At 37.6% G+C, this 24203-nt stretch overlaps 1 protein-coding gene across 5 annotated transcripts in view; it reads right to left on the bottom strand.

Annotated features, from left to right (window-relative positions):
- The window catches only part of TLR3 (toll like receptor 3), a 507043-nt gene that overhangs the window by 96481 nt on the left and 386359 nt on the right, over positions 1 to 24203 (bottom strand). For 4 of the 5 annotated variants that reach the window (XM_059909533.1, XM_059909529.1, XM_059909534.1 and 1 more), the window contains one exon: positions 12660 to 12788. In XM_059909533.1, coding sequence (XP_059765516.1) covers positions 12660 to 12761 — 102 coding nt within the window. In that variant the 5' untranslated portion in view covers positions 12762 to 12788. Of the gene's footprint in view, positions 1 to 12659; positions 12789 to 21219; positions 21292 to 24203 lie in introns of all 5 variants that reach the window. The other variant, XM_059909532.1, reaches the window with a different exon arrangement.

The following is a 24203-nucleotide window of genomic DNA, read 5'->3' as shown; positions in this document are numbered from 1 at the left end:
ATGGATAACAAGGAAATATCATATTGCATAAGTTGTATGATCAGAATAATGTATGACAGTGATAAGAAGAAATATTTTATTGAAACAGAAAGCTCAAGAGATTTGAAATCTTCCAATTTAAAACTGTAATCCTAGTATTATAGTAGAGACACACTTTTCTTCCCCACTGACATGAAATAATAAAAACTACAACTGTAGGTTATTTTGTGATATTTGGAGAATAGGGAGGTAGATACGTAAAACACTCCAGTAAATAAGCGCAAAACTATCACTCTCCTAAGTTATCAGCATAATGTGTTGATTCTTAAAGAAGAAGAATAGGGCTTCCCTGGTGGCGCAGTGGTTGAGAATCTGCCTGCCAATGCAGTGGACACGGGTTCGAGCCCTGGTCTGGGAAGATCCCACATGCCGCAGAGCAACTGGGCCCGTGAGCCACAACTACTGAGCCTGCGCGTCTGGAACCTGTGCTCCGCAACAAAGAGAGGCCTCGATAGTGAGAGGCCCGCGCACCGCGATGAAGAGTGCCCCCGCTCGCCGGAACTAGAGAAAGTCCTCGCACAGAAACGAAGACCCAACACAGCTAAAAATAAATAAAAAAAAAAAAAAAAAAAAAAAAAAAGTTAAAAAAAAAAAAAGAAAAAAGAAAAAAAAAAAGAAGAAGAAGAATGATAACAACAAGCATTGATTTTGCATTCTGTGCACCAGGTATAGTGCTAAGTGCTTTGCATATATTATCTCACTTACTCGTCACAATCACATCATGAGGTCAGGTCTCTTATTAGCTCTATTTTACAGGTGACAAAACTGAGGCTGAGAGGTAAAATGACCTCCCCAAGTTCATTTTTCTTTAAATGGCAGAACATGGGACTCAAACCCCTGTTTCTCTAACACCAAAAGTCAGGCAGTTAAAAATCTCTTTGATGTCTTAAAAAAAAGTTGACCTTTGATAGAACATAAAAATGGGGTGTTTGATGGGACGCTACTTCAAACTCATTTTAAACTCAATTATAAAAGACTTGGGAAGCTGGAGCAACGATGACTTAGAGGTTGGAGCCTTTTTACATCATGTGAGATTCAGTCCTTGAAGAACTGGTGTGAACTGGATCAAATGGATGCACAGTGATTGATGAGGTGCCCATGAGGTGCCACAAATACCCTGTCCACAGACCTGCAGAATCAGAAATCTTGCAAGGTCGTGGTACCCAGCAATGCACATTGGTAATAAGCTCCTCTTGGGAATCTTGTATAAACTAAAATTTAGAAGCCACTGTTTTAAGTATGGTTTCCTTCTCTTTAGAAGCAGGAAAATATTTCATTCAAATGTTTAAGTTTAAAAGAAAATCACTATAGGGACTTCCCTGGTGGTCCAGTGGTTGAGACTTTGCCTTCCAATGCAGGGGGTGTGAGTTCAATCCCTGGTCGGGGAGCTAAGATCACACATGCCTCATGGCCAAAAAACCAAAGCATAAAACAGAAGCAATGTTGTAACAAATTTAATAAAGACTTTAAATGGTCCACATCAAAAAAATATTAAAAAAAAAAAAAAGAAAATCACTGTAACTATGATATACCTGGAGTTGCAAACTAGTTGCAAACTAGTAGTTTTTGACTGGGTCAGGAGTGTGTGGTTTTCTCTTAAAGAGACTTTAAATGCCTGTACGTGGGGCGTGCACCTCCTGTTACGCTACACTGCCCACGACTTCCTAGCACGTTGTACTTTTTTTTTTTTTAATCTATCTATGGCTGTGTTGGGTCCCCGTTTCCACGCGAGGGCTTTCTCCAGCTGCGGCAAGTGGGGGCCACTCTTCATCGCAGTGCGCGGGCCTCTCACCATCGCGGCCTCTCCCGTTGCGGAGCATAGGCTCCAGACGCGCAGGCTCAGTAGTTGTGGCTCACGGGCCCAGATGCTCCGCGGCACGTGGGATCTTCCCAGACCAGGGCTCGAACCCGTGTCCCCCGCAATGGCAGGCAGATTCTCAACCACTGCGCCACCAGGGAAGCCCTAGCACATTGTACTTTTAAGACTCCTGCCTAATCCCTGGAGATGGCTGGAAAGAAGAACGTCCTTTTAAATGGAATCCATGGGATACTGGGGTAAATGATGTCCCTTCTGGGGCTCTGTATGCCTGGCTCTCCCGCAGTGCTTTTGACTTGTCTCCATATTAGTTTTTCTCTTTGTTTGTGGGATTAGACAAGGAAGGATGTTTACTTTTTCTTTGTTTCTTCTTACCTCCCCAAATGACTCAAAGGGCATCCTCATATATCATTTGAGAGCTCAACCCTTTTTGATAAAGTAGAAGGGAAAGAATACACTAGAAATATGTACATTTTTCAGAAACTAGGGGAAGAGAAACAAAATTTACATTAAACTGAGAAAACATCATGGTAGGTAGAATGGATCAGACTCCAGTGTCACTTGGTGATAAAAATTATAGGAATTATGTACCCCTTAAGAGGTTAGAGTATAACAACAGTAGGTATAATGGCTTTGGAAAGAAGAGCTAGATCAAAATTAATCAAGATACTTTTTGGGGGAAAAGATGACCTACTTGATGAATTAAAACTTAATGAAAAAATAATAAACATGACATATAACCTTAACTTTATTCAATCAATAATGAGAAGTAATTAGGCTTATATTTTCCAACTAAATATATGTAGCTTTCAAATTAAGACCTAATGGGATTTTGACTCATATTTTACTTAATTAGGAGCCTTCAGTCAAGTACTGAGAGCTGAAAAATGTTTTTCGAATAAGTTAAGAAAACTAGACAAATAATAAACCAAATATATACATGAAAATAAAATAACATGACTTTAAAGTAGTGTAACAGATTCAATAAGAAGGAAAGGGCTTCCCTGGTGGCGCAGTGGTTGAGAATCTGCCTGCTAATGCAGGGGACACGGGTTCGAGCCCTGGTCTGGGAAGATCCCACATGCCGCAGAGCAGCTGGGCCCGTGAGCCACAACTACCGAGCCTGCGCGTCTGGAACCTGTGCTCCGCAACAAGAGAGGCCACGATAGTGACAGGCCCGCGCACCGCCATGAAGAGTGGCCCCCGCTTGCCGCAACTAGAGAAAGTCCTCGCACAGAAACGAAGACCCAACACAGCCAAAAATAAATAAATAAATAAGTTAATTAAAAAAAAAATTCTCCAAAAAAAAAAAAATTAAAAAAAATTAAAAAAATAAGAAGGAAAGTAAGAAATGGTATAACCTTCTTTGTGAGATTTTCCCTTGGTTTTTGAGCTTACAAAGAGCAGTTCCATATTTCCTCTAATGGTTGAGGACGACTTACTTGTGATTAGGATTCACTGAAAGAGTTAATGTCAGGGTCAACAATGGGTGAGTGTCCAAGGGGAGCCCACGATGTACTCAAAAGGGATTGTCAAAGCCACTCACTTAGAAATAAAGAAAAAGTCTTTTGATGCATCAAAAATTTTAAACGTGCCAATTAACCTATCACGTTTCCTAGGGAAACAACTAGTGATATTTGCAAAGGTAAACCTATAAAGATGTTTATCAGAGCAATGTTTAAACTAAACTAGTTTAAAATAGAAACAAACTATATTCCAAAATTAGTAGATTTGTTTTTTAAATTTGACTCATACAATAGAATTTTGTGTGGTTATAAAAAAAATGTAGTGTGGACATTTCAAACTCAGCATGTCCAAAACTAAATTCTTTCCAATCAAATCTCCTTTCAACATCTATGTGAGTCAGTATTTCCACCACCCCTGAGATGATCATAACAGCAACTTAAAAACTGCCATCTATAACTCTCCCTCCCTGGCTTTTCACCTCCCACATCCAATACTGCAGCAAATCCTGTTGGCCCCAAGGCACTACCTCCAAGACGTATCAGGAACTCACCTACTTCTCTCCATCTCCTCCACTGCCATCACCCTAGTCAAGACACTGTGACTTCTTCCCTGGAAACTATGTTGGAGCCTCTTACCAATACCCTCATGGCATTGCAGCCAGGATAATAATTTTTTAAACGTTAAGTCAGACCATACCCACTCCTGTGTTTAAATCCATCCATGATCCTCCATTTGCTTCACACAATATCCCAAACAGGGCGTGCAATCTTGGGTGATGAAGTCCTTGCCTCGCTCTCCAATCCCACTTCACCCTACTCTCCATCTTACTTCCTGCCCTCCAGGAAGTGTTGGTTCTCCCTTAAAGTCTTCGTGTATGCTGTTCCCTGTGCCTGGACCCTTCCCTCCCATATACCACTCCTCCTTCTATCAAGTGAGTGACTTCTTATCCTTGACCTCCCCGCTTAAATCCTACTTTGTCAGAGGAAACTTCCATGCTCTGTGATATGGATTATGTCCTAATTTGTTCTTTCTTATAGTACCTTATAATCCTGCATCTGGACTCAATATTGCTTGTACATTTTGTAATTAAAATATCATTTGATATCACATTAAGATCTGCTTCACTCATTATATTGTAACCCCATTAAGATGGAATCATATTCGCTCCCATGTACCCTGGAACTACAGATACAGTACAGAGCCTGACACAATCGTCAATCAGTAAAATGTGTAGAATGGGTAAATGACATTTGACATTTAATAAATATCATAATATATTGCCAAAATGTACTTTTCAAATATACATTAATAAATATACCGATTTATATATATTTTGAACATGTGACTATGACTTTAAGAACATAAGCAAAAGTTCTTTTAATGGTTATCTCTAAGTAGTAGTTTGCATTTAAAAATACATTTCTGTTTTCCAATTACCCATTGAGTATTTTCATCTTTAAAATTAGAAACAATGTTCTGTTTTTTTAAAGTGTGTCCCTTTCTTGTACTAATCTGAATTCTGACCACCTGCCATATCCTATGCTATATCTAGGGCTAGGGCTCCAAGATGTTGTGTTTATCAATCCACAGCCAATTGTACATACACATATTTATGGACCAGTGACATCAGTAGATGTGTTAATTCTCAGAAAGCAGAATGACTGCTTTTGGGACAAAGTCCAAAGCGGCCTCAACAAATCCCACTGTGTACCAGGAAGTTAAACTAAGAATAAGACAACTGAATGTCATGGAGGCAAACAGAGCCGTGTTCTCGTATCATGGCAAGTTTCTTTGTTTTTTGTTTTTTCGATTTCAGCATTCATTTGAACTGAAACGGTGGCATCTTTTGAGCATGAATATGGTCATTGTCTTAATGCCATGCGTATCTATTTAAAAGCCTTGCCAGTGTGATAATTGTGATTTTTCCATCCCTACGGCGAACCTTTGTTTCCCTGAACTCCTAAGGCACGTACCTTCTCTAGCCACTCATTGACACCACCCCTACACTCAGTAGTACATACTCCCCTCTTCTCTGTCAGCTGTGTCTCCTGAAGTAGACAGCAAGCTCCTTGAGGGCAGAAGAGCATCTTCTATATCTCTGTGTACCTATCCTCACACACAGAGGGTTTTTGTGTTTTCGTTGTTCATTCATTTCTCATTTCTCAAATATCTATAGACACTGACTAGGTTCACAGCTGTGCCCTAGGCTATGGAGCCAGAGTAAAGGACAGCACAGACCAGGTCTCTGCTTTCGTGCTGCTTCCGTTCTAATGGTGTAACACATATTACAGAGGAATTAATTAATATGTGGTAATTTCTTTTTTCCTTAAAAATTTTCTATTAAAATATAATTGATATGCAATATCATATTAGTTTAAGATGTGCATCATAGTGATTTGATAGTTATATATCTTGAAATGGTCACCAGGAAAAGTCTAGTTACCATCAGTCCCACACAAAGTTATTACGAAAGTTTTTGTCATCTATATTCCCTATGTTGTATATTATATCCCATGACTTCCTTTATTTTATAACTGGAAGTTTCTACCTCTTAATCTATGGTACTTTCTTGATTGAGCTTCTGTAGGAAATTCTTGTCCTGAGAATCAAATGTTTTAAGGATTTAGGAAAGTATCTAAGAAAATAAGAGACATTTTTTCTTTCTTGGTTTTTTAAAAATAAAATTTAGATTTTCTTTTTAAGTTTAAGAAGCTAATTTAGAACCCTAATACCATATCTAAGGAAGTAGGTAGAGGAGAGATCTTTGTCTCCTTTTGTGCCTTTTTTACTTATAAATCTAGTATGTTGTTAAGCCTACATTCCAGAGTAATCATCACCATGGAAATGAGTATTCATTGACTATCAGATCTCAAGCGGAGTTTCATAAATGTTTTATAAGAAGGTTTATATAAAAATGTATTATGACTGATCCAAGAGAATAAGTTCTTCAGGAAAGGATGCAGGGCTTACTGTTCTAACTTGAGCCACATAGATCTAAGGCTGGCCAGAATAGAAGAATATGGAAGAATGCAGGATGGACATTCAACTTTACTTCCTTTAATCCTTATGCCCTCAGTGAGAGTTAGTCATTGTTATTGCCATTTTACAGAGGAGAAAACTAAAGCTCAGAGAGATTAATAGCTTTCCCTTTTCCTTGTACTTAGAAAGCTTCAGCCAGGGTTTGTATCTAACTTCAAAGTCCTAACTCATTGAGTTAGGAGTAAGATAATGTGAATTTTAAATTTCACTTCTCTCAATTTATGATCTTGAAGCCTTAAGTAGGTAACTATACTCCCTAGATCTTCCTTTCCTGATTTATAAATGAGAATAATAATATCTATTTCATATGAGAATATCAATTTTTAAAGGAAAAGCTGTGTGAAATCACTTTGTAATCCATATAATTCTCTGGGAACTATAACAATTACTACATGTTAATACAGAAAGTCTATAAAGTTTAAAATAAAAAGGTTTTCTGAAAAAATGGAGAGGAAATTATAATCAACTATATTTATGGAGGAAGGAGGGGGTCAATAGCTGTCATTAATTACAAATAATAAAACAAGAAGGAAAGCAGCAGAAATGTGATATCTTGGTTGTGACGGGTCCTGGAAAAAATTAGAAAATCACCAGAATATGATTCATTCCTAGGAATTCAAGGTGTAAGAGTTAGAAGGAATCTTCGAAGGAGGAACTGGGGTCTCGGGGGGTTCCATGACTTGCTCAGAGCCAGAGGCAGAATCAAGACCCTGGTGTGGTCCCCTAGCCACTAGTACATTATAAATCATTTCAAGTAATGGTCGGTGATGGGGGCTGAGGCAGTGCGAGGGATTACTGAGAACCACCATTATCAACAACCTGACGGAAGAAAATTAAATTGATGTCTTAGAATTGTTTTATAATGAAGAATAATCACACAGTAGAGTTAACCATGACCTGTAAAGCTAAGCGCATGACCCCCCAGAGAGCCACCACCGTAGGTAAACCTCACTGTACGCAGCTATCTTGTGCCTGATTAGGGCTGTGGTGACTGGTAGCTGAGAACTAACTGAATCTGTTCATAAGATGAAGAACACTTTGCATGACGTGAACAGCTCCTATTTTCCCAATGCTAACCAGTGTTTCAAGCTATAGAGTGGCTTAGTGCAATTGGTGATGTTCCTGTAACAGGTAGATCCAAAAGTAGAGCGTCTGAATACGCCAATATCTAGGAGCGAAGGCTCTGAAGAATGTTGTTACTGGAAGTGCTAAAGAATGCAGGACTACTTCTTTTCAAGAAGGCCCAAAGCATCCCTGTGAAATCCTAGCAGGCTTGTAAGCACCCTGTATTAAAGAATTGGCTAAAAGTAGCAACCTGTTGGTGGTAGGCTGATAAAAGAATAAATGTCAGTTGCTTTGTGGTAGCCTGTGAGCTCAGGATCGTTATAAACCTGTGTCTTCCAATGGATATTCTTTCTTTTCTTACTATGCCAATTAAAATAGATCCCATTCCTTTTTTCTCTCCCTCTCTCTCCAAACTTTGTTGTTAGACATATTCCTCCAGGATAATAGGGAGACATTTAATAAAATCTTTTTCCAAATTCACCATTCCCAAGGATTTAAGTTTCTCATCTTCACGTCCGTAGACAACTCATTATTAGAAGATGGTTAACTTGATCAGCTCCATAAGGGATGAGATTCAATTTTCAAGTGACATTTTAAAAAGTAAAAAAAAAAAAAAACCACCCTACACTGATTGTTAAGTACCTACAAATATGCTCAGCTAATCCTCATGGTATTGGTGTTATCCCCAATTTAGAAATGGCTAAGTGGAGAAAGATTAAAGCTGCCCAGGAAAAGATTAAAGGGTAGCTGTCTAATGTCTCTGGGAAAGAGAACCATGGAAAACTGAAACCCACAAATAGTACAGAAATACTACTTAAGCCAAGAGCTATCTGGTTTACCTGCTTTCTGCCTCTCTGATCTTCTGCATCCTCAGTGAAGCGGAAGTCAGACTGGCTATTGACAAGAAAGGTGTCAGCATTCTCCTCCAAGTCCTCTGCCTCTCATGGGCTGAGGGGCTCTTATCAAAAGTGGAAGTCCCCCAGTTTTCTTTCATATTAATATTCAAACCCCCATGACAGCAAGTCTCGTTGAATGGATAACTGAAAAGCATTTTGATGACCCATCTTTAGAACTATCATATTCTGTGAATTTGTGCCGGTGACTTTTCTTATAATTTTCTCATCAGAAAAAGAGAGAATAGTAACATTCTCTCCTTTCCTTTTAATCAAGATTCAAAATTCAAAATGTTGCATTGACTCAAAATTCAAAATGTTGCATTGATTCAAAATTCAATATTTTGAATTGATTCAAAAATTCAAAATTAACTTGATTAAGTTCCAAGATTTAATGTCTTGAGTCTCTGAAACAGCCTAGCTTCTTGAGGGAAACTAGTGAAAATTCACAAATACACTATTTTCTCATAAATTTCTTTTGAGTTGCCAATTAAAAAATAAAATTAAAATAGTCAAGATTTAAGTTACATCACACTTGGAACGTTGAGTGGCCAGACTCTCTCAGACATACACACTCTATTCTGCTCTATTTTTTCCCTTTCAACCACTCGAGCACTTTTAGGAAGGATGGAATGGGGGTACTTTGTGTGGCAACGCTAGACTAAGCAGGATCTGTTACAAGTTCCCCGGTTGGAAAAGTACCCTTCTTTCAGCACTATTGTACATCAGCTGTCTCCAGTTACAGCCAAAGTAGGTGTGTAATATATGACTGGACTTGCTACTAATACAGGGACACAAATCCTGGGACAGAGACACCTTGTGCTACAGTAAATTGATCTGCCCCAGGCTTCCATTAAGTCATCCGGCTCACAAAATGGGAGCTCACATCAGAGATGGTGGGAATTGGTTTGAGTTCTGATTTTTATCTGGCCATTCAAGATCTGTAAAAGGAGTGAATTTAAAAGTTTTCTTTTATAGAAACTATGAAGACCAATTTAAATATCCCAAACAGCCTGAATTTAGAACTATGAGTCTAAGATTTTGCTACTTTAATATTTAAAACAGTGTGACATAAAAATCTAATTTGCTTATCAATTTTTATCTAATTTTATAATATTTCCTCTTAGAATTACTTTTAAGCCAATGCGAATGACACACAGTTTGCATTTCCTTAAATGGAAATGCTAATACTATCCGTATTATTGAGGAAGATTAATAAGGAAGGTGACATCTGAAGTTAATTCATTTCTTTGACTAACAGTTCAGAACAGTAGTCGAATTTTTTTGCATGTTAGTAGAATCTGAAATATATGTTCATACTGTCAGAACTCATTTACCCTATTTTCTGAGTTAATATCAAGCTGATGGGAAATTATATATGTAAAAGGCATTGCAAGTGAGCCTAGAAACATTATGATAAAAGTGGTAGATGTCATTGTGACTACGTAAGAAAGGTAAGACGTGGGAAAAGCAAAGCCAATACTTCACTTATGTAATTCAACATGTAATTTTCAGCATTAGATATGTGTCACCTTGGGCTGGGTTCCCCAGAGGAGCACGGTGTGGAAAGATGACAGGAAGACACCACTGAAATAAAAATTAAAGAGAAGCTAAAAAGGCTACTAATAAGCAGTGGAGCAAGTCCACTGTACCATGTCTCTCAATATAATACCATGTCTCTGTGAAGTAGTTAAATAGCCTACATGTGTCAAATTGCTTCTAGTATAGTATGTATTTTACTTTTCTCACTTTGACTGATTTTCCAGACCAGAAATTAATTCTAATTAAAAAAAAAACTCTACAGACAAACGGCTCCCATTGAAAACCACTAATCAAAGGGAGATGTACTGGGAATGACATATCTTGGGCATCAAATGCTCAATTCACATACCAGGTCACTTCAAGAATCAGCCTATAAAAAGAGCCTCCTTGAATTAGGTGGCTAATTTGATCAACTCTGATAATAATTATTAAAGAATTGCCTCACTGTGCTTCTCTGAGCAGGTGACTGGGTGGCTTTAACTCGAAAGTGACCTTGGGCATGACGGGCACTAAGACTGATGTGTTCAGGATAACTGCAAGCCATTCTCCCAGCTATGACTTCTGGTCACTGCCTCGAGGGGAAGCCACACCGATACAAACATTTCCTAGGCGGAAACAGGCCAAATAACATTGTGATGACCCTATTTTTCTAATTTAGTTCCAATGATTTGGAACAGAAGGCCACCACGCTCTGCTTGGACTCTGAAATAACCTCCCACTTTAGTGTTTCTGCGTTCACCCTTGTTTCCATCTAGTCCACTATTCATATTGCAACTTAATGGCCCTTTTACAATGAAAAAAATAGAGTCTTGTCATTCTCTGTTTTGAAACCCTTCAGCAGCTTTCTGACCCATTAGACCCTATGTGATCTAGCCTCTCCTTATTTATCCAACCTCATTTTATTCATTTTTTTAGCTTTATTGAGGTATAAATTGATAAACAAAAATCTGCACATATTTAATGTGTATGTTTTGATGAGTTTGGACATATGCCTGCATCTGTGACAGCATCACCCCAATCAAGATACTAAATATATCCATCACCTCTAAAAATTTCTTTGTGTTCTTTTGTGCTTTGTTTTGGTGTGGTAAGAACACTTAACATGAGTTCTATCCTCTTAATATATGTTAAAGTGCCCAGTAGGGTATTAACTATAGGCACTGTGTTGTACAGCAGGTCTTCAGAGCGGATTCATCTTGCACCAGAGAAACTTTACACCCACTGAGCAACTATTCCCAATTTCTCCTCCCACCCCCGCCCAGGTCCCTGGTAACCACCATTCTATTCTCTGCTTCTACGAATTTGACTATTTTAGATCACTGGTGTAAATGAAATCAGGCAATATTTGTCCTTCTGTGACTGGCTCATTTCACCTGGCCTAGTGTCCTCGAGGTTCAACTGTGTTGTTGCAAATGGTAGGATTTCCTTCTTTTTTAAGACTGAATATTCCATTATATATACTCCCTTTCCTTCATCATATATATCAATGAACATTTAGATTGTTCCCATATCTTGGCTATTGTGAATAGTGCTGCAAATAACATGGGTATGCAGATATCTCTCTGGGATCTTGATTTCAATTCTTTTGGATTTATATGCAGGAGTGGGATGGCTGGATCATATGGTAGTTCAATTTTTAATTTTTGAGGAACCCCCATACTGTTTCCCAAAGTGCCTGCACCATTCTATCTTCCCACCAACTATACACAAGTGCTGCACTTTCTCTACATCCTCACCAACACTTATCTAATTTTGTTATAATAGCCATCGTAATAGGCATGAGGTGATATCTCATTGTGGTTTTGATCTACATTTTTCTTTATGACAAGTAACATTGAGTACCTTTTCATACACCTTATCCAATCTCATTTTAAACCACCCGCCATTTCACTGCTATCTTGGTACACAAGTTCGTATAAACCTCCCACCATGGGGCCTTTGCATGTGCTACTTCTTACTCCAACCTCCTTTCATGTAGTTAACTCCACATTCTTCATATTCCAGCTCAAATGTTGCTCCTCATACAAGACGGCCAGATGTCAAACAGTCAAGTTGTCAGTGTTAGTTTTCATGTTTGTTTGTTTAACCCTCTTATAGAGCTATGTCCCTTTCATTCAGAACATTTATTTTGCTCTGCAATTATACATTCACTGGAGCAATTATTTGATTAATGTCTCTCCTCCAATAGACCCTAAAGCCTCTCCAGGCAAGACCTATTAATTTTTTCTCTCTGGTATAAGTCTAGCACATAGGAAATTCTTAATAAATATTTCTAAAAGAAAAGAAGGAGCAAAAGAGGTGGAGGGAGGAAGGAAGGGAAAGGGAAGAAATGTAAAAAAGCAAAGCGAAAAAAAAAGAAAAGATGTCCAATGTCAGTGTGTGACTGCAATCCAACCTGCTTGTCTTTACTCTCCTGCTCCTACACAGTCTCACTAAAGAGATGATTTTTTTTTTCAACGCACAATGGTTTTTCCATGCCATCATAATGATCTTTGGAGTTGATTATCCTTTAGGCTTCTAGTCAATAGGCAAAATGTTCCCAAGACTTCCATTTTAAGAAAATGCTTTGCAAGGTGTTAGATAAAACATGTATGGAGCGTATGTGAATGCCCTTAGAGACAGACTCATGGGAGATGAAATTGAACACAGCAAAACTCGCTTCGAAAACAAATGCTCCATTCAGATCTCTCTTAAAGCCACTGTTCATTTGGTTCGCTTGATTACATAAAAATTTTGTTGAAAGCAATATAAAGGCCAAAAAACCTTTCAGAATAATGTGAAAAATTGAAAAGTGATACCTGGGCCCTTGTTCTACAGAACATCCTTTCAGACGAAAGCCCTTTGTCTTCCCTGTCCTTCACGTCTCCAGTGCTGTGATTCATTACACAGTCCATCTTCATTTACAATCCTTTTGCCATGCCTTGTTGCTGAAGGAGATGGAAAGAAATCCATTAGACACAAGCCTGGCTTTCTTTTACCAGCAGGCATCAAACAGCCTTATAAAGTCATTTCCTATTAATTACAAATTGATTGTGTATGAACATTTCAACACTATTTTTCAAATGATTGTAAACAAGCTATGATTGGTTAAGAGGTCAGATAAAGATGGCGGGACAGGAAGAGGGAAAGGGAGGGGCAGAGAAGTGAAACAAAGCCGCCTGACAGTCAGGCTTCGTGGTATTTATAAATGTCGATTGGCACTGAATGACGGGTGAGTTTCAGAAACCTCAAAACCCAAAGAATGCATAATGTTAACTTAATAGATTCTTTCAGGCCTGGGTTACCACAGTATTTACTGTAATCATACACTCATGGTAATAACATAACAGTACCTTTCATCCCCAAATCTCAGATATTTTCACATTTATAAACCATCAATCTCTGAACCAGCTGCTGAATAACATTCCAGTATGTGCCTATATAACTTGTTAGAAAACAAGGCTATGTGTGGCTTCTCTAAGATAACATATTAGAATGGCAACTCTGTAGACTAGATTATCAAAGCATACTTTTAAGAAAGAGTGAAATAATGAAGACATTCTGTATATAGAAATTACACTGGAATGGGAAAATGATACTGTAACAAATTTTTCAACTGAGATTTAGTGAAACAATGGAATGCAATGATACAAGATTATTCTTCTTTTTCCAAAGTTAAAAGGAAAGAAAATATACTCATTTCTAAGTTGCCCAGAAAAAAATGGACATTCAGTTTGGTGTTTGAATCTTTGTGTTTTGTGTGTTTCCTTGCTTATAGCCGGATGTTGCAACTTTGGCAAAGCTAGAGCAAGCCTGTTATCGACCACAGTGAAAACAACCCAGTTACAGACTCATGGAATTTCAGACTAGAAAGGGAATACTTTAAGACGAATCTATTTTGGTACTCCAAATTTTCTTTTTCTTTCTTTCTTTTTTTTTTTTTGGTTAATGTTTGTGTATAAATAGTTGTACATATTTGAAGGTATGTGTGTTGAAAACCTTGGGCAAAGTGTATAGTTTTATGAGGAGCTGCTACAATTAAATTCAGTGTGACTTAGAGTTAACCAACTCCCATAGGGGGTATTATAAAGATTAAGTTATGTTTGCTACATGAACTTTCTAAAAAATTTAACCTTCAAAGCTCAAAAAAATATTTTTCTGGGAATATAGTCAAAGTAAATCACTGCAATGAATGAGTCTTTGAAAAGTCGTTCATACATCCTAAAATCCAGAATGATGAAATCAACTCTAGTTTTAAGATCCCAAAGAAAGACATTTCTTGCTGTTAAGAAATCACTCCCTCTAACGGCTGCCTTGCTGGGATGACCAACATATCACCATGCTCTTTAGAGTCTGATCTAATGAAATCCTCACAAAGAAATGAGAAAATCATTAGCGGTAGGTGATTGCTTAAGGCTTTTAATTCAATTACTGAGATCAGATAAAAGCAGAGTACAGATTCTGAGTTTAAACTGAATTCTATCCTAACTATATTGGTTTAGACGTGTCTTAAAAGAATCACTTGGTGAATCCTTAGATATGGCTTTATCAGATACTTAAAAAAGAAATCCAGATGTTGTCCCATGAGGTCAATCTAAATCAAGGTATACAAACATTCAAAAAAGTTTTGGTCAGAATGAACTTCAGTTACAATGCTTTATTGGATGCCATTTAACATCTTTTAGAAACTGGCTTTATTTCATTTATGTTTATTTGTTCCATAAATAGAAGTGATAATCATGACTGTTTTATATAATGCTTGTTTATGTAATAAGGTATAACTGTGCAGTGGGTCCCAGGAACATTATTATATTTGTTTGCTTCTGTTTTCCCAAACAGATGAAAGAAGCAAAACATACTTGTACATTTTTAAAGTTTATTATAGTGTTTGGATTGCCATTCAAATTGAATCAATTTCAACACAGCAAGACATTTCTAAATTCAATCCTACAGCACTTTAGTAAGTGAAAACAATATTTTTCATGAGTCATTCTTTGAATTACAAAATGTTCATCATCCAGGAGGGTTTATTGTATCCATAAAATGAATGTGACACAATAATAGGTGTTAATGTCAGCAGTATCTGGCTGTTTATTTGGTAGCATTCAATACTGAAAGGTTAGTGCTTAATGCTTCCATGTGTTGTCTAACATTTCAAAGTATTCATGCTATCAAGTGCTTAGTCAGTGGGTCAAGTTTTTTTCTCGCTATTCTCCAGAGCAAAAAAAAAAAATCTAAGTTTATTTTCCTTTATAATCAACGTAGTGAAATGGAGGATTTAAAAAAAAAAAAAAAAGCAGCTGCCAGGATCTCAGTGGTAATCATGGTTTTTTCCACCTAGGTTAAGCTTCTCATTTTACATACACTCCATCCTCTCCTACTTTGACCAAGTAGAAACTCTTAAAGATGGAAAGTACCCATCTTTAGGTACCTATAAAGTATATCAACTAAACTGCATTGCAGAATATTTACATTCTATAACAATACATACTGTCCTTCCTGACTGTTAAGACATATGGATAGGACTTATATTTTAACACTCTAGAATAACCTAGAGGCTTTGTCCTACTAAAATAAATTTCTTCCTTACTCCAGTTGAGAAAGGATAAAGTATACAAAGTATTTTTATATCCACATTATTGACTACTAATTTTCGTAAATTGCTACACTTAATCTCCAAGTAGAACCAAAATCAGTTCTTCATAAAAACAACAAAGGGATTTTTTGAGAATTAAGGAGATAACTTTATATCATTAATTATGTCAAATTTTACTTATTAATTTATTCTGCCTCAGAAAGAAATTAAATTAATAGGACTAGCAATCAAGATAGACAGCTCGCGCTTCCCTGGTGGCGCAGTGGTTGAGAATCTGCCTGCCAATGCAGGGGACATGGGTTCGTGCCCTGGTCTGGGAAGATCCCACATGCCGTGGAACAACTGGGCCCGTGAGCCACAACTACTGAGCCTGCGCGTCTGGAGCCTGTGCTCCGCAACAAGAGAGGCCGCGATAGTGAGAGGCCCGCGCACCGTGATGAAGAGTGGCTCCCACTTGCCGCAACTAGAGACAGCCCTCGCACAGAAACGAAGACCCAACACAGCCATAAATAAATAAACAACAACAACAACAACAACAACTTGTTTAGCAAAAGTCACATGGGACCTCCTAACTGCCAAGTCTGTTGAAAAAAAAAAAAAAAAAAGACAGACAGTTCTACACGCACTTTTATTGTTTGATCAAAACCAGTGCTCTTCATTTTCCTCATCTGTTTATTGAGAATAAAATACCTGCCCAGTAGATACAGTATGAGAATGAAAATATGAATTTAGGTGGAAAGCTTTAAGAATAAAAGGATTATACTATATTAGCTTTATCATAAAATATGTAAAGGGCTCACCAACTATTTGCCACAGTGAGCGATCCTTGGTTCTAGAATTTAAGGTTAAAAATTAAGTCTCTTGGGACTTCCCTGGTGGTCCAGTGGTAGAGAATCCGCCTTGCAGCGCAGGGGACGCGGGTGTGACACCTGGTCAGGGAACTAAGATCCCACATGCCGCGGGGCAACTAAGCCCGCGCGCCGCAAGTACTGAGCTCGCGTCCCTCAACTAGAGCCTGCGTGCCGCAAACTACAGAGCCCACGCTCCCTGGAGCCTGTGCGCCACAACTGGAGAAGAGAAGCCCGCGCACCACAGCGAAAGATCCCGCACGCCTCAACAAAGATCCCACATGCCGCAACTAAGATCCGACGCAGCCAAAAAATAAATTAATTAATTAATAAAATTTTTAAAAAAATTAAGGCTCTTTATTCTTAATGTATCCTTACAATAAGGTTCCCAAATTGTGTAGCTCACTATAGACTTAGCATTGTATGGGCTTCTGAGTTCTGGATAAAATTTGATTAAGTGTTGGGGAACATGGATGGAAAGAATCCTTCAATGAATAAAATAAGAATTGTTAAATGATTGAGAATAATATCCAAGTATACTAATATCCAGACCAATTAAGCACAAAATCTCTACAGAGATTTTTCTTGAAGTTTGACAAAGTAAATGTAACACATTTGGGGGAAAACGGATGAGAATTGATCAGTTAATTTACTCAGTATACATGTTTTAGGATATTTAAAGCAGAAAAGGGGCATCCATTAGGACTGCAAAGTAGAAATGATGGTAGCAGAGGAAGAAAGGAAGCAGGAGAATGGAACGGAATAAGTAATGGAGCTGGATGGACACCTGGGAGGGAGGAAGTCAGACAATGGTGACAGCTGTGGGAATGAATAAAATGGACAGAATTGAGAAATATATACTTTATCATCTGAATCTGGACACTTTTGAGAATGAAATAATATGCTGGGACAACAGGCATAAACCAGACTGCCCTGGGCAAAGCAGACTTAAGGATACTGTCCATAGAGATAATAGATCATATTAGCCATGATTGAACTTAAAGGGTGAGATAAAATCACAGGAAAAAATATATTAAGAAAAAAAGAATGAAAGAGGATTAGCCCAATCAGATTTAAAAATATGTATTACACAGCAACAATAAATTAAACAGTGTGGTATTATTGGGTGTTAGTCTCCCAACTTCCACTAAGGGCTGTTAAACCTGTTCCCAAGTCAGTTAAGTGCTAAGACATATGATGGGACTGTACTAAACCAGCTGTGCTATATAGCCACACTCTAAGCATTTCATAGCAAGTAAAATCTTATGGGTGATGCCACTCAATATTTTACTCTTTCATTCATTCAATAAAATATGTTTCTTATATAGAATTTTAGACTACAGAGCTCTAAATGAGATAGTGTGTATACACTGGTATTGTCATACATCGGTGGACATCTGTATGTATTTTACATATTTATATATATAGTTTATATACAGTTTATATCTTTACATATGAAGTTTATAAACTTCCAAAAATATGTATATACACACACGCTGGATTTGAGATGATACTTCTTATAGTTTCTCACCATAAAAATTAACATTATAACACCAAAAGGCAACTCTGGGAAACAGACTACCAAGGAAATTTAATCTGAACCTCCACTATCCCATGGTCTGGCTTCAACCAACAATGACCACTGAGTGTCTGAAGGAGTGGATGGACAACGAATCTTCCCAACAATTCCACATAAATACTGAATATTTCTCTCAAGTGGTGTAATAATTAAAAGCCATTTATTAGAAGGAAGATCTTTGCCTTTTCATATATAGATATAATATTATCATATTCATATGTATCAGTCCTGCATATAATCCAAGATACGTGTAGAATCATATGAAGAATGGGCAAATTTCATTCATTTATTTATTGATGGTTATTTCTTTATAGCATGCTACAGTAGGTATTTCCTTAAGCTATGCTTTATGAATGACAACTTTACAAATAACTTCAATAATATCTATTTCATTTCCCAAAAATAGTCTTGCTAAAAAACGATTTAAAATTTTCTGGTTTGGACTCAGATATCTTAACAAATAATTATAATTAACTTACCAATGTCTGTAAAAGGTTAATTCAAATAAGCATTGATAAATAAATAACAAAAGTTGTTCCATTTTTGGATGGAGCGGCTTAGTAAATCTAGAGAGGTATAAAACAAATCATTGCTTGTAAGAGCAAACAGCAATAATTTCTTGCATCTATATAGATGAGATAGCTTTTATATTCTGCGTGTGAACACTGGGCATAAACTAAGCTGACGTTTTCCTATCTCCCCTTTAGTGATCATTTTTCCTCCAAAGCATTTGCTTGAGGATAACGCCCACATTCCACACTCAGCCATCTCCAGGGCAGACAATAGGGTTTCACTGCCCTTCCTACACACCTTCCTGACCTTGACACGTTGGAGCATTTTTAATCAAAATCTCCCAGTTTTTTCCTAGAATAACTTTGATATTTACTTTGCTCTGTTTTTACCTGAGTAAATGTGAGAGTGGCAAGGAGAGTGAGGCATGTCCCAAATTAGCCCTGTCCTGCAATCGCTTGGCCTATTACCCTGGGCTCAGACAGAATATGGGAAGGAAGCAGAGGGTCGTTCTCTCTCTCCCAGAAGAGCTTGTGTTTATTATTCTGACAGCAGAGAACACTCAGTTTTGTTTGAAGGGCCCTGACTATGCTATTTGTCTTGCCCTTGTGGTCTTCGACTTGGTAGTTCACATGAGGTCATTATTTAGTACACACAGACACACACACAAAGACAGAGAGGACAGTTAGAACCTAATTCAAACTCAAATGTTAACCATTTTAAAAGGTTTATGTCACTATGCTTCAGAAATGGAAGAGTGTTATGTTTTAGGAATGGAATACTGTTTTGCTGTGGCTTCCAGCATTTTCACATGACAGTCATTTTTCTGAGCCAAAACATTTGGCAGGTCTCTGTAATGAAAATAATATAACTTTTAGTATCTCTTGATTGAGAAAATAAAACACTACTCTAAAGTTGACCATATATTTAAGTAGCTTCTACACACAATAAAAGTATTATGCATATGCATATGTATTATATATGTTTTTTGTGTATATATATGTATATATGTGTATGTGTATGTATTCAATCATTTATAAACAAGCTCAATTTAGATATGTTTTATGAACTCCTTGAAATTATCCTTTATCCCCAGGGGTTTGAAGCCAGTGGATTGGGGACAGCTGATTTACTGGAGTGACACAGCTAGGTCATCCAGTAGGCTGGCATTATTGCTTTGTCCCTAGAAGACGCTGCACTCCTCAGGTGGTTATGTCTCTGTTTAAAGACCTGAGCTTTGCCATAACTCCCTGGGAAACCGCTTGTTGTTGTGCTGTCTCATCTTCTTGGTCCGATGAAACATCAAGTTCACTCCACAACATCAAAGTCAGGTTTGAGGTTGTCTCACGTAACACTGGATGTTTACGAGTTGCTTCTGTCTTTGGGCTGCATGTAATGTTATCTATTTAATCAAAAATTTCAGAGAAAATACTGAGTCAGAGAACATTCTTTTTCATTCCCACCTGCCTCTGGTGTCACATGCAGGCAGAGAGTCACCCAAGGAAGGCTTTCTACTTTCTGCCAGAGAGGCAGTGTCTCCCCACAGCCCTGAGGCTGATGAGCTTTACTGTCACCGAAGAAGCCTCTCCCTTTGTTCCACTCTCGAGTCCGTCCAGCACCACCACTGCAGTGGTGCTTGTAGTGCAGCAAGTGGACATGCGTGCTTCATCAGTGTCTACAAACTTAGACATGCTTCTCAATCTCTGTCTCCCTTTCTAGAGCACAAAAATACAGTCTCCCAGTGTGGGAGCATTCCTTCTTGTACATAAACAGAGATCCTGCTACTCTTATATTGTAAGGGTGGTAGATATGTATGCAGGTCTTTTTCCCTCGGAAGTCATGTTCAAAAATTAAATATATGCGTTATGAGTTATATGCTTACAAATTAAATTTATAAAATTGGGGTCACAATAGGAGGCCACAGTTCTCAGGTAAATAAAATTCCAGTCTCAATGTAGTTTTTAATGAATACACGACAGTTTCTAGAGTTTTTAAAAATACATCATACTGGGGCTTCCCTGGTGGCGCAGTAGTTAAGAATCCGCCTGCCATTGCAGGGGACACGGGTTCAAGCCCTGGTCTGGGGAGATCCCACATACCGAGGAGCAACTAAGCCCGTGTGCCACAACTACTGAGCCCACGCGCCACAACTACTGAAGCCCATGCACCTAGAGCCCGAGCTCTGCAACAAGAGAAGCCACTGCAATGAGAAGCCCGCGCACCACAACGAAGAGTAGCCCCCGCTCGCCGCAACTAGAGAAAGCCCGTGAGCAGCAACCCAACGCAGCCAAAAATAAATAAATGAATTAATTAAAAAAAAATACATCATACTGTTGCCCAGGGAGTCAATTTCTAGAAGGATGGGCTATTTTTGCTCAATACTTCTAGTATTTCTCAATGCAAACAAGACAAAATCATATGGGCCAGTAGTTTTCGAAATCGAATATGATCTTGACAATACGCCACTGAAATTATCCTAGAGTTCTCTGCATGCCTTATAGATTTTAATACTTTTGATACCTTGCATTGAGCAAGTCCCTTGAACATGATTCCTGTATAACCAGAGCCAGCTTTGAAAGATTCATGGTTATAGTGCAATTTGAGAGGCTCTGAGAAAGATTTTCACGCAGGCCATTCCATTGTTATCTTGGCTTAATGAATTGTGTAAAACATGTAAAAATTTAGCTTGAAAAGAATATAGGAAACTCAATTATTTGAGTTAATTAACTAATGCTTTTCCAAGAACATATTTGCCAGAGGGGGAAGGAAGAGGTCTAGATAGGCAGGTAGCTAAAGGGTAACTCCTTCTGAGGGGAAAAGGAATTCAAAGAAAGACTTTTACTAACCACAGCCTTAGCCTTCTCCGCAATACTGTCCCAGACAGCCATGGGTAACTTCCGCCCAGGGGCCTCAGTCATCTGTGTGTCAAGCCGAAATGGACAAGAAATAAATTTATGAAATCATGGTGATAACCATAACAATAGCACCTCCTACCGCTTACTGAGTACCTGGCGGTATGTGACATGCTTCACATTGATGACCTCTAAACTTCACAGAGCCTAGGGTTATTCTCGAAGGATTAAGGATTTTGAATTCTAGATCCAGAGTTACCAAATCATTTTTTTATGGTATACCCCACAGAAGATCACTACACAAAATAAAGCTATGTTACATTCTCTTTGGTTCTTAGTAATAATAGTGACGATGGCTGATACCGATCGCATGCGTACTATGCACCAGGCAGTCACCACGCTGAGAACCTTCCATGGATGTAATGCTCAAAACACCCCATGGAATCAGTGCTATTGTTATTGTCAGGTCACAGATGAGGAGCCTGAGGCTTAGAGAGGTTAAGCAACTTCTCTGAAGGTGTGCAACTAGTTAATGGCAAAGCCAGATTCCAACTCAGCAATTACGGCTTCAGAGCAGGAGCTTTTAATTACTTTGCCAGAGAATTAATATGTCATTTGGGAATGTTGCATAAAGCCCAGAACAGCTAAACCATTTGTTCTCAACAGAGGTGAACTGAAGTAATTTACAGAATGCAAAACCAACAACTTAGGAGGCATTATAGCAGCTTTAGTAAGACACAGAAAGCAATTAGGATTAAACATGCATGATGCATATGTATAATTGATTTATATACATAAATTATTATATAATATTAATTTATATGCTATTTATATATTAATTATCTCTATGTATACATATATATAATTCCAACTACCAAGTTAGAAGCTCTTCCTTTTTAATCTCAGCCTTGCCAAAGATGGTCTTTTTATATTGTCTTTAATAACTGTTGGAGACGCCGTAGACTCTAATATTATCATTGTTACCTTAATATAGTAGAAAAAATGTAAGTTAAGGATTTTAAAATAATTTATCTTTTTGCCTTCCTCAAAGAGAGACTCAGAAATTGAGCTTCGAAAAAGTAATATTATTTCAAAGTGACATTTTCTTCAACAGTTCTATCTCAAGTAATACTTTTAACCCAGATTTTGAAGAATGGATAGAAGTATAATATGCTCATTGAAAATATTATTTGCAGGAAAAATATTATTTCCTGATATAATTTACAAAGAAGAGGGCAAACTACTAATAATTCTGATTGACAGATAATCTACAAAACAGCTCTTTTTACAATAGGTCTTTCTTATGATACCTACACTTTTACTAAGGAGCTACTATTTCACATTTTGTAAAACTGAGGATTTAAAAGTTAAAACAAGCAGAAAGCATGAAGCTCTTTTAACCACGAAATCCGGGTTTCCAATGATCTGGTTACGTGCATTTTCTGACCAATTAAACTTTAACCTTGAGATTTGTTTGTTTCAGTGCTTGACTGGTAAGAATTGTCCAGTAAAGACATTTCTTTCCATGCTAAGGAGCTTGTAATTCATTGTTTGAAACCCTGATAAGTGTTATAACATTTGCCTTAATAAGAATAATTTAGCAAATATAAATTTATCTTTGCATGCTAACCAAAGATCCTATAACCATTGCTAGAAAACTCTATAGACATGAGGATTTGAGTGATTAGTATGGATATATAATAACCCCAAAATAGCCCCTCAACACTTTAAAAACATTTCTGCCATAAATTATTTTACTGTAAATTTTTCTCTTCAAATTTTTGGGTAAGGCAAGGGGAAAAAAATCTAGTTTTGGAAACATTTTGCACAACACATATATTCTGAAAAGATGAATATGAATTAAATTTTATAAATAGCTTCATCATTTTAGACTGACTAAGGGAATTCCAGGGCTAATTCTTCAGGAAAATAAATAAATGCAACCTAATTTATCATCTTGTTTCATTTGGTTGAGATTGTGAATGCTGGATTTGCACCAAGCGAGGTCAGCCTTGACCCAGAAGAAACAGACGTCCATAAATGGTGTCTTAGACAACTTGGTCATTGCACTGCTTTCATTGGACTATCCTTGGGCTCTGGATTAAATTTAGTCCTTGCTTTTACTTACTGAATCAGATGCTTAGTCTGAACTGTTGCAATGTTTCTTCTCTCTCTCTCTCTCTGCGCATACACATGCACACTTGCACATATATACAGAACACTGCAGCAAATTGAACCAAAGCCTGGTACTCTTTGTGTGGGTCCATTAAACCATCCCTAGGCAAGAGTTGCTCAGGGTATTACTATTTGACCACATCAGCACAATGTCGTGTGGGACATCCTAGACAATCGGTTTTTAGATTTATGCTCAGTGCACCTTAATTAAATCACACGATGCCTTGGCCTCTACAGTGAAGCTCACGGCATCCAAATAATATTCTCTTCGCTTTTCCTGAAGACTTGGAACGGACTCCTTTTCCATGTCACTCCCCATTTTATTCCTACTTCATCTTTGACTTTTTCCCAGAGATAAAGACTAAGCAATAGGGCCAACATGCAGATCGATGTAGTCACAAGTTAAATTATTGCTTCGTAGCCTTTGTTTTATATCTATTTTGTCACCATTCACTGACTAACCCAAAGCAATACTGTCTCTGAAACACCCAAGGATTATTCTTGATTCTTTCAGTTTTCTCACCCAGTCCATACTTCAATGAATCATTGAGTGTGACAGATTTAACTCCTAAATTAAAATAACAACAACTCCCTTTCTCTCCTTCCTTACACACATGGTACTCATTCAGGCCTTTCTTATCTTTGACATAGACTATTGAAATATTTTCCTTTGTAATCTCTGTTATATTGCCCCCCCCTTTCATTTACCCACTGTTCGGTTGCTAGGATGATCTATTTAGAATATAAATTTTAAAACTTTCAATGGCTTAGGATACAAATGAGTTTCCTGGATATCACACAAG

Source organism: Balaenoptera ricei, chromosome 21 (assembly GCF_028023285.1).
Source record: "Balaenoptera ricei isolate mBalRic1 chromosome 21, mBalRic1.hap2, whole genome shotgun sequence".
NCBI lineage: Eukaryota > Metazoa > Chordata > Mammalia > Artiodactyla > Balaenopteridae > Balaenoptera > Balaenoptera ricei.
The sequence above is the reverse complement of the archived record's forward strand: the minus strand, read 5'-3'. Positions and strand labels throughout refer to the sequence as shown.